This window comes from Uloborus diversus, chromosome 4 (assembly GCF_026930045.1).
Source record: "Uloborus diversus isolate 005 chromosome 4, Udiv.v.3.1, whole genome shotgun sequence".
Taxonomy (NCBI): Eukaryota; Metazoa; Arthropoda; class Arachnida; order Araneae; family Uloboridae; genus Uloborus; species Uloborus diversus.
Genome location: NC_072734.1, coordinates 123724139 through 123736417, shown reverse-complemented (window position 1 = coordinate 123736417; position 12279 = coordinate 123724139). Strand labels below are relative to the sequence as shown.

The window sequence follows — 12279 nt, the reverse complement described above, 5'->3', positions numbered from 1 at the left end:
ACTTAAGTTTTGGAATGTTTCGGTGTTGCTCTGAATTCTTTTTTTTCCTTCTGCAAGAAAGATAATAAGGGAAAAAAATAAGTTTCTTTTCTTGTTTATTAAAATCACATTGAAATACATTTGACTCTTTAATGTGTCAACTAAATCTCATCATAAAGGGCGGCAAATTGAGGAACCGCCCCGGGCGGCAGAAAGTGTAGCTACGCCACTGACCCTGAGGTCCCCTGCACCTTTTATATATTTGCTACAATTTAAAATAAAGGCATGAGTTTCTGTGTTTTTACTTCACTTTTATGCTGATGAATACCAAATGTACTGTTTTGTAAGAGTGTGTGTAGTAGTTTGTTTTCTTTTCACCAAAAAAAAAAAATCTATTTTGCACTTTTTGCTGTCAAATATAATAAGTTTAATAATTTCTATTCATGTTATTGTTAGTCATGTCATAGTATCACAGTTTGGATGTTGTAATTGGAAAATTATCTTTTATCATTACATTTCTTTTGTACTGGCAGTGGGTAACCTAATTAATTTTTGTACAATTTCAACCATATTTCTTGTCAACTGTTTAACTTCATCTTTCTCAGAACTTTCAGGTCCAAAGATCTGTGAGTGAAGGTTTTTTTATAACAACTAATGTGTTATATATTTTTTTCTGCCTAAATTTATGATGTAATGGAAGTATTTATTTATTTAAATAAGGAGGAAGGTTTGTAAAACGTATTAGTGGCTTATGAATTAGTAAAACTTTTATTATTAAAAACTCTCAGGGTTTGAAATAGGGTTCAATTTCTAGGGAGGAATGTCCCCCTTTACTTCAGATTCCAGGGGGTATTTTTTGAATTTGAGGGAGAATTTTTATAAGTACTGAAAATTTGATTAGAATTTTTTAATAATTCTTTATTTTTCTATTTATTTATTTTTAAATTATAATTTTTTTTAGCGTAATATAAACCCCACACACATTTTCAAATAATTATTTAGTAATTTTGCGATTTTATTTCATTATTTCATTTTTAATAACATATTTAACAACTAAGTACCATACACATACACTCAATTATTTTTTTAAATAGATCATTTTTTGGATCTAATTATCTGAATGGGGTTCAGTCCCCATTGATTAGAATAATATTTCTACTGCACAAAGACTTTTTGACGATCAAAAACTTGCCTGATAATTGAAGTAAAAAATTGCCTATACCTATTGAAAATAGACTGTCGTTTCCAGCAGCTTTCGGATCACATTTCGCGCGGCGGATCGGAATCAGTTGATGTCGGCGGATCGGAATTCGTTGATGCCGGCAAATCAGAATTCCTCGATGTAACTGGAATTGCTTTGAATTGACAGATGCTTTATTAAAAATTTATCCATCTTTCCAAAATGAAAAAGGAGCTATGGAGTTTGAAATTAAAAAAAAAACGTTTAAACTCGCAAAGACAAAATGGCGAAAAGGATTTGATGCATTTTAAAACGAGCTGAGCGCTTAAAGAAATATGTTGTAACCTATGACCTCTCTTATTTATTTGTATGAAAGAATGGATGACGTTTCGTTTCCAGTAAGGTTGTTCTCTAAGTTTGATGAGACGGGGAATTCTGGATTGCGCTGATTGTGCTTGTGGGGGCGGGAGGGGGAAGAAATTGTTCGCTCTTCGCCAATACTACCACATGGAGGAAATTTTTTTTTCTCTTCTCTGCTTTCCCCATCTGGGGTTCGTTATGGAGTTTAGAAATTTACTGGAGGGTTGGGGAATCCCGCACAAACCCTTGGATTGCCGGGATTTACTGATTTTGTGCACGTTTCGCGCAATCCCGCACTCTATTTCAAACCCTGACTCTTTAAAGTAACTTATTAACAAAATATTCAACATGTTTTAAGTAAGAATTGTCAGTTTTAGCTGATTTTTACATTTACTTGAAATTATAAGTAGTATTTCAATTTAGTGATGCATTGGCTCTATAAGATTGACACGGTTTCTTAAAACATAGACATTTATGCATTACTCAACCACACATAAAGGATTATTTTTGATTATGTTCATATAGCTGTTATGGAATTCACAAGCTTAAATATCTTGCCTCTTACACTCAAAAAGCATTTTATTTGATGAAAAACAGGGTTTTATTTTTGCCATGTATGAGGAAAACTTGTTAGAAAAAATGCTATTATGAAATTGGGCCTGGTTTTGATACATTGCTCATTTTATTTGTTTTCAGACTCATCCATATGTTGTCATAGCAAATTGTGCTTTTGGATTCCTTGCTGTTTTTCACTTGGCTTACCTTGGGGTGATGTTTGACAGCTCTTCCTGTCTTGAAGAAGAAGTAAGTTGGTCTTATCTTTAGAGAAATCTACTTTTTATGGAATGTTTTTTTTTATCCGGTTTAAACTGGAAACAGGTAAAAGGGGAGTTTACATCAAGGGCAGATCTAGAGACGTTTTAAGGAGGGAGCAGTTGATTTTTTAATTTACTTCATACTACGCATCTGATTTATACATGCTTGAGGGGAGGGAGGAAGGGTAGGCTGCTACAGCACTTTTATCAAAAGCAACTAAAATATGGAGATTTAACCAAGGAGATCTCTGAACCTATTCCTTTCCTTCACCGATGAAAAAGATAATATAAAATTTCATCTTAGAATTTTAATTTTGTAATAATTCCGTTGGGATGCTTCTAAGCAACCTCCCACTAACATCATCAAACCCGGTTTAAAATTGCACTTTATGGAACTTCAGTTTTGGAACATTACTCGCAGAGAGTCACTGAACCCATTCTTTCTCCTAATGCTTCCTGTGGTGTCTACAATCAGGTCTTTAAAACTTAAATTTTGCAAAGTGCAAGAGAAGAGGCTTTCTATCATCGTTGAATGATAGCCTAAAAATGGCTTTTTAAAACTTCAGTTCTGAAAAGTTTGCAAAAGGTAGATTCGAAAATATTCCTTTCCATAATGTCACTACAAATGACCTACACTTGTGTTTTAGGATTTGAATTCGAGAAAACTGCCAGTACAAAGTCCTTTAAGGAAGGGGGGATCGCCCCCATTGCCCCTCCCTTGTATCCGTCCTTGGTTTATGTTCAGTCAAATTCAAATATAGCAAGTATTTAATGATCAGCACATTCCCCAATGAAAACTGTGCACCTCATGTAAAACAAGGTCCAGAATGAAGTATGCTTACCAGTTATCGGTGTTTAACAGTAGTTGTAACTCCGGGAGCAGAATTTTTCAGCACTTTGCAACACAGATTCAAAATCCAAAATAAGTCTGCAAGGCAAACCAGCTTTAGATTAGTCATAACAGTCATAAAACTTTCTTACTTTTGTTGTTCTGTTTTGTTCTGAACTGTATTTTTCTACTTTAAATTCGACAGATTAGTGCAGAAAGTGAAAAAAAAGTCCAATGAAGAAATACTCTTCAGATTTTCTCAAGAATCTGCCACAGGCAGGCCCAGATCTACAAATGTGATGCCCCCCCCCCCTCCCTGCAACAAAATTTGTAGGGCCCTTCCCCAAAGGCCAGCAGGGTATATTTGCAATGTTATAAGTCTTAGTGCTAGATTTTTTTTTTAAATATCCCGGGCATTTAGGCCTTCTTAAGGACATGCACCCCCCCCCCTCCCCGTATCTGCGCGTACGCAGATACGGGCCTGGCTACAGAGCATTGCAGTGTTAAGCTGTTTCTGCGATTGGGGTTGTAACAGGGGCTCAATTCCCAACAAAAAAAAAATGAGCTGGAATCCTGTATTCTGCAGGACGAGAAATAGAAGAAACCGGCGAAAACCAACAGAAAGCAAGAAGTTGTTAAAAGTTTAACTGTATTAAATTACCGTAAATAAATTTGGGGAAATTATATCTCCAAGTTATATTTTGGGGGAACAAATTTTTTTGGGAAGACATACTACAGTAAAACATTGTTTATATGTCTCTTGATTATACATCTTTTACATTTATAAGTCATTTTCATAAAATCCTGATTCATTCCCATTCATTTAAATTCAAAAATGCATCTTCTGTATTCTCCAAAATATTGTTTAAGTATCATTTTCCCCTCCCTAAAATTTAAAAATTTTCTGTTTTTATCCTTGTTTTCTAGTAATGGGAGAATTCACTCTTACATAGAATGTCAAGTGCAGGGGGGGGGGGGGTATTTTGTTTGTCAAAGCACTAGTAAAAAAAGCAAAACTCCGGCCATGTAAATATATCTAATAAAAGTGATATAATTATCATGATACTAAAGATATTCAAGGTATTTTTTACTTAAAAGGTATCTTTTCCTTTGAAATTCAATTTATGTTTTTAGTATAAAACTATTGCAGAGTAATTTGTAACAGTTATTTCAAACATTATTTGTAATAGTTATTTTCAATATTTTAAATTTCACTTTAAACTCAGTATTTGCATAATTTTGCATTGGTATAGTTAAACTAGTAAAAGCCAAAGTTATTTGTTAATGTTTGGATGACACAATCTTTCAGGGCTGTCCCAAGAGAGGATGGCGCTTGGGGAGAATATTTTCTTACGCCTCCTTCCCACACATAGAATAGTGTGCGTTTTTTGGAAAAGTATCGAACATTTTTATATTAATTACTGCAGTTAAGTTCCCATATTTGGGACAGGTTTGAACTTTAATCTCTAGTAGCATATAAATCATATGTTTTCCATCCAAAGGAAGTATTCTATTTTTAGGATGTGCTTTACTTCACCTCAGGACACGGTATAGATGGGTAGATATCCCCCTTTGAAAATGAAACAAAAAAATTTTCACTGTTCCAAGTTAGGGATCTCCCTCCCTAACTTGGGACACTTAATGTTTTGATCCTTCTTTCATGCATGCAGCAATAGATAATAGTTTGCAACACCAAATATCATTTTAACGAAATTTATTTTAAAAATCAATAAAGAAAAAATATCATTACATAGAAATAATATAATCTTGGAAACGTTCAAAGATTTCAGGATGTATATTTGCACCTAAAAATATTGAATGTCTCCCCAGTCTTCTTAATTCTTTTAAATAATATTTCCGTGTTAGTTTTCCCTCTATATTTGGAAGCAAAAAGCCAATTGGTGAAACGAAATAATTCTTAATGCAACTGATTTTCAGCTCTCAATGTTCCTCGTTTCACATCTTTTCACATTCTTTTTCATTCCTTCATAATATTTGAAATTCACTACAAATAAATTGATCTCATCTATACTATGAGACTCAATTTCATTAGTAAGAACTAACATAAGTAATGTCTTGACAAATTCATTCATCTAACCCATAAAGTTGATACATTAAACTTTTACTCAGATAGCCTCAAAAGATAACGATTCCTTTATTCTGTAGTAACACCATTTATTTTATATTGGTGTACCAGCCCCCAAAACTAAATTCAGCAAAATGTCCCAAGTTAAGGTAGTGTCACAAGTGTAGGCACTAAGCTGTACATAATTAAACAAGTAATCTGAAACTGTGTTAGATTTAAAAAAAATTTTCTTTAAAAAAGAATTATTCTAAACAGGAATTTGAAATGCAGTAAAAGCTTAGTTTATACATCATGGCGCCCGGGGCGATTGCCCCACTCTCCCCCCTCTTCGGACGGCCCTGCATTGTTTTCATTTATACGTCATTTCATGTCAGTTCTTTTAAGAGGTGTATAAATGATACTTTACTGTACTTATAATTATTTTCCTGTTTTGCTTTTTTTCACTAGTATTTACAAGAAATGTTTTTTAGTTTCTCCCAAGAAAAATACCAAATAATTGTTATAAAAATACATAATTATAGTATTTATAATTTTATTGATAATATTGTACTAAAAATTTTGTCCTTGAATTAAAAAATATCTATATTTGTTCTGGCATTTGTATTTTAAAGTTCTATTGTTATAAAAATTTTAACACTTTCCTTCTTATGTTAGTATCACCCAAACATAGGTGATATAGTTAGGCAATTCCAAGGGTAAATGTTTTATCGTTATGACTTTAATCGGAACTTCTAAGTTTCAAGAAATCAGTAAATATTGTCATACATTGTGTGCTGTTTAATTTTAAGTTGATAATATTATATTACATAGCCTTTTGTTATTAACTTACCAACCAACCCTTACAGGTGTTAATATGTTATCCAAATATGTAATGTATTATAAACATGTGTATAATGTTTCCTCATTCATCTGTACATAAATTATTTTATATTAATGTAGATGTGTTACTAAAGTAGATTTTTTATCAAGATATCAGTAGTAGATTCACGTGTATGGTATAGTTTTATTTACATGCAATATGATAAAATATTTTCGCTTGTAAAAGTTTTACTCAAGCATGGTAAGGTTTTGGATCAACCTGCCAAACAAGTCATGCAAAAGTTTAGCAATCTTTCAAACCCTGCTCTCTATTATTAAATTTTAAAATGTATAATTATGTAATTTTTATGTGATATGTTGTTAGGTCTTGTAATTTTCTACAACTAATTTTAGTAATCGAAGTTTTTATGTATGTTTGTAACACTTCATTTCCTATTTTAATAAATCCTTAGCATTGTCAACAGTAGTAAAAAAATGTATTAGTTTTTCATTTGTAATAGAGTACCAGTATTTTGTCTTTTGTGGCAATAATGAACTTAAAATTTGAAACTATGTGCGAAAGCAATAGTACGCGCACAACAAAATATAACTTAATGTTTCTAATGAACTTAAAATATAATTAAAGTAAATCATTTACCAAGCAGTTAGTTTTGATGTGAACACAACATGAAGTGCAATTCTCTTTTAAAAATTTTTGCTTGCTATTTATTAATATAAAATTCTTTTAAAGTTGTAAATAAAGAGCGCCTAATATTTTTTTGTATATTGAAATAGTTTAGTCAATGGTTTTATTCCAAATCATTATTTTTAGCTCATTCAAAAATTAAGTTATACACAGCTGTGGGACATCGTTACATCCTACTGCTGTTGAACATATTGTTTATTTCAAGGTTTTTTAAATTCTTGTTTAATTTGATACAATTTCATGAAAACTAAACAACATATTATCACTGAATATCATTTCTTTTCTCTTCCAGGGCTACAGCATGAATCACACTTTAGAGAAATGGTCCCAGTTGGACTACAGTAGTCTTTGGGTTGCTATGTGTTGTTACCTGTTTTATTATCTGATATAACCTTAGCAGTAATATAGCCTTTACACATGTGCAATCATGTAAAAAGTAGAATATAATGACACTATAGTTGTAAATTCATATGAAAAATGATCAAAAATTATTTTAACTAAAATGGTTAAAATATGTAAACAATGTATTATACCCCAATTTGTCAACAATCATTTTTATAGTTATATTTCTTGGTTGTATTCTTTTTTTCCTTCCGCCCCCCTCCCCCTCTTCGTCTTCTTGTTGATTGCTTTTGTTCCTTTTCCCATCCCATCCTTATGTTTGTGGACTCTAATCCTATACTTATTTTAACCCAAAACTTTATCTGAAATTTTTTGGTCTATTATTGTCATCAGTCATTCCCAGAGCTTGCTATTTGATTAATTTTTTTGCAGTTATAAAGACGCTACTCTGTAGCTTTAGAACAATTGTTTGCCATCCTTTCTTAATTACCTGTTCTGTATTTGTGTTAATTATTCATTTAGTCCATGTAAATTTAAATTTTATAACTGAAAAGTTTTTGTATTAAATGTTTTGTTCTTCTTTGTGATTTACAGATGAAAAACTCATTTGAAATCCGTATTTTTTATGTTCATTTTATAATGACTCAGGTTAAATTAACAGTTTTGCTTCAGCATGAACACAGACAACTTAAATGACTTTAAATGTATTGCATGCACTTTCACCAGGTTTAAATAAATCTGTCAGGACTTAAATGATCTGTTGAGAAAACATTGTTTAAATGCACTATAGGGATTGAAACCCGGAAGTAAAAAAAAAAAGCAGAATAACATGTTCAGCAGTTCTTCCAAAGTAGCGTCGAAAAAGACGGAGATAACAAGTGCGAGCGGAAAGGGCCCATCTACAACCTGTTGCCCCCTTTTAAACTGGAATCTATCCCAAGTGCTAGTCTTCGCTTTTGAGAACAGAATCAAATTTTTAAATCCCCCCCCCCCCCCTGTATTCATGTTATAATAAAACCTATACAATTTAATTAAACAAAAAGAGATATAAAAACATTGATAACTATGATTTTTGTAAGTTATAATAGAAGAATATAGTAAAACAATGTTGTATGCCCATCATTATTTAAAAATTATTCAATGTAGTTTCATCTTTAAGATATAAAAACATCTAGTGCAAAAACACCAAGCTAAATTTTGTACTACTTGGTATTGTCCGTTTTTCACTAGTTGAGACTTGGCCACGCCCCCAACACGTGGTATCGGAAGATTCTATATGCGTCTTTTGGGGATGAGGCTTCAGACCAACACTGAGAAAGGTTGCAATTGGCCATCGTTATCGCGCTGTAAGAAGACAAGTGTTCTATAATTTTCTAAGAAATTACCTCCCACCTTCTTTCCCGAAAAAAAGGTGTGCTACTAAGACATTTGTTCGACTAAAAGTATTTTAAGATTTGCAGTGTATTTCTATACGTTTTGGGTTAATTTATCATTGATTTTGCGAAGGAAATCCTAAACTTTCTGTCTTTTACGCTAAGTAAACATTTTCTGAAAACACGGTGAACAGTTGCAGGTGAAATTGGAAGGAAAATTTTTCCTTCTATTCTGCTGAAACTTTCACAGCTCTCAAACGTGGGTTTTTCATAGGTATTCTAATTATAAATCTCTAATCGCATATTGTCAACTTTGCTGGTCAACCATTTCTCACCTTATTTTCGATCCGATTTTCTTCTTTAAAGCGTTTATTAAATATTACACAGTGCTTAGGGATAAATGAACTATTTTTGCAATATTTCGAACTGTTTTACTTCGAATATAATGAAGAATTAATGCGTTTTCGAATTTTGTTTGTTGTTACTTTGCGAATACGAGTCATTTTTAAAATAATACGTAGATTTGTAAAGTGAACAAGCAAAAATTAATGCCAAAAGATTTTTTAACTATCACCGCATTGAAAAAATAACAAAAAAAAAAAAAACGACAGACGATAACTTTAATTTCGAATTTTTCTGAAAATATTTCTCTGTCACCTCATTTTTGGCATATTTCAAATAGTTAATATTTTGTTTAAAAAAATGTTGAATTGATGTAATCATGTAGAGACAGTACGAAAAAGTATTGAACTACTATTTCGATTCCTAGGCACTTCATTTTTAACCATACACATTTAAAACCAACGAACAATTTTGGAAGCCTCAGTAGGTAAGTTGCACTCTGTGTGACACATTTCAATACTTTAGTACTATTTTTTTTTTCCAACATGGTTTTATTCTTCAGAAATGAAAAAAGGAACAAAACAAAAATTAAAGCTTTTCACATGCCAATATGATTATCTACAGAATAATTGAATAAGTGCCTGAAACAACGTTTTATGTTATTGTTTTAACCTATTTTTTTTTTTTTTTTTGTAAATACGAAAAAATATACATACTTTTTTTATTCAAGTTTTTTCGATTACTCTAAAAGTAATTCAGTTCTTCCAGTACTTTTACAGAACAGCGTTACGTGTGGGGATCATAAAATAGGCAAAAGTTTGTTGCCCGTATTCTAATACAGATCCGAACAAGGGATCTGGGGGGAAGGGAGGGGGGAGGAAGGGGCGACCGCCCCTTCCTTGAGTCGAGATGCAGAACTCTTCCACGGCATGTCTTTGATACTGAAGTTGGAAATTGTTTTAGCCTATCTTCAATAGTTTGACGAAGCTCTTGCTGTCTGGAAAATGAAAGTGTAGCACATATCTTATTCTTAACACATTACTGATAGAGATCTGAACTTTGTATAGGAAGTATTTCAAAGTTCCAAAAACTCAATTTTAGAAGATTTTAGATGATATTAAATAGGGTTCAAGGGCTCTTCTCAGGAATGTTTGGAAAATTGAAGTCCCCCCCCCCCCCCCAAAAAAAAAAGAGGAACTTTAATGGGACACCTTTGATGGCGTTAAGGTAAGGGATGGGGTTTGGTATATGATCTGAAATTTTGTACAATCCATACAGATGCATCAAAAAGACCCAACCCGTAAGAGCTACTGAGTCACCCCCCCCCCCTCAAGAAAAGGGAGAGGGAAATGGAGAGAGATATTCAGTCTTCAAAACGAACGCAACCCTTAAGCATTCCAATGCCACAGTCTGTGTGGCAATGAAGTTTTTCTGCCCCCCCCCCCCCCTTTTTTTTTTCATCAGCGCACTTGCAATTTCGAATATAGAACGTTAGTGTTTAAAAGGATATCGTTCAAAATTCAGAAAGCCTATCCTTAATAGAAATGTTTCATTCGAAATACAAAATGCCTTACTTTTTTTGTAAATACAATATTTTTGTTCTGAAATTTTCAGTTTAAAAAGTATAGATTCCCCGTAGACGACAATTACGCGAAGCTAGAAACGAAAGGAAAGAACACAAAGACATTTTTACAAATTTAAATGCCCGCCAAATTTAGGGTTGTCTCAATTGAAAGCGGGTAGCGATCACCCCCGCGCTAAACTTAGCTTTGCTTTCGGGAAGGCGTTCCGAAGTCTCTTCTCCTCATGAACGCACAATAATACATGTACTAGCTGCGTGCCCGGCGTTGCACGGGCTACCTAAAAAATGTAAGAGCAGTCCAGTTGATGCTTTTGTAGTACACTGACACTAGTTTCTAACGCGTTAAGGAATAAATAAATGCGCGTAAAGCAAGGTTTGCAAAACACCAGTAAAACATATTTTTACCAAAACACCTCATCAACATTAATAATCGTTATCAATGATACAAGTTATGAGTACATTTTCAGTCAGCACAAAAGGGGAAAATATATGCATTATCAACTATAATCTTTACTCACGTTAAACTGAATTACGTCTGATAGACTATATCGGAAATATTTATGCACAATAACAATCCGCTTTTTACATAAAATAGTCTACTACCCGGCGTTGCCCGGGTGTTTATTAATGCAACATACCACTCAGATAAATATTTGGATGGATTCTATCCACATGGTCGTACAAGAATTACATCAATCCGTTTTCCAGGTACAAACCATCAAAGAACTCAAATAACTTGTAAATCACTCATTTACTTTACGACGTGCACGGTCCTCCTCGAAAATGAAAGTTATGTCATGTGACGCGTATTTAACAATCAGGCTTGAACAAAAAAAAAAAAAAAAACAGCAAAATTTTGCTGCAGATTACGGCAAAATAATCGAAAAGTAAACAACTTAAACACCCTGATTACAGGAAAAGCCTCAAAACAAAAACAAGAATTTTACCTGAGCATATTCGAGAAAAAAAATGGCAACAGATCTTTCATCTCAATGATTTTCTTCACGCTCACATACATTTTAATAAAAGTATTGTTGCGGAAAGTTGAGATGAAGCACTGAATAATAATTTAAATGGAGGAAAGCCTTCGAAAAATAGGGATTTGATTTTGAAATCTAAGAGTCATAATTAATAGTTTTTAATTGATATCTCCGCTAATTATTATCGGAGGATTATGTTAAATAGCCAAACATGAAGACGGGAAGATGACGAATCCATCGATACCTGGTTCGATGGTCAGTTCACTGTCGTTCGGGAGAAGAAGCTTGGACATAGATAGATAGATAGATAGATAGATAGATACTCAGATTTTATATGTATAAGATGAAGAACTTGATATTATTGTACAAGTACAGCTTTTAATCGACATACATCATTCAGTTTGTTCCAAAAAATGCTTGATTCATACGAATTATCAAGAATGTTCTCAAGTGATTGATATTACAAATACATTTTTCAAACATTATGGAGGAATTAATTCTGAAATTGAGCAGTAATGAATTGAAATTGTTTAAGAGAAAGCAGGATTTCTAGTATCATTTGTTCTAGTTCAAAATTGCTATAACAGCTAACATTTTCTGAGCCAATAAAATATAGTATGAGCCAATATGATATTTAAACAAGACTCCATTGTGTAGTAGCATAGTTGTATAGTGCTTGTAAATACATGTGCACATGCTAGGTTTTTTTTCCAGAAAAAGATGGGGTGGCACATGTTTTTTAAACCTTTTGAAATGAGTATTTGCAGAAATTGGTGCTTTCAATTGATTTTGTATATTATTATTGAATCGTCTAATTTATTTTTAGTATTTGTTATTTTATATTGCATTATTTTGTTATATTATTCTCTTATATATTATTTCTATTTTATTATGTCACAAGTTTACT

General features: G+C 32.6%; 1 protein-coding gene across 1 annotated transcript in view; it reads left to right on the top strand.

The window, feature by feature from the left end:
• Positions 1 to 7276, top strand: part of LOC129221351 (protein-serine O-palmitoleoyltransferase porcupine-like) — a 53239-nt gene extending 45963 nt beyond the window's left edge. Inside the window, exons 10-11 of the mRNA XM_054855822.1 lie at positions 2216 to 2323; positions 7046 to 7276. Coding sequence (XP_054711797.1) covers positions 2216 to 2323; positions 7046 to 7144 — 207 coding nt within the window. The 3' untranslated portion in view covers positions 7145 to 7276. The remainder of the gene's footprint in view (positions 1 to 2215; positions 2324 to 7045) is intronic.
• The last annotated feature ends 5003 nt before the right edge of the window (positions 7277 to 12279 follow it).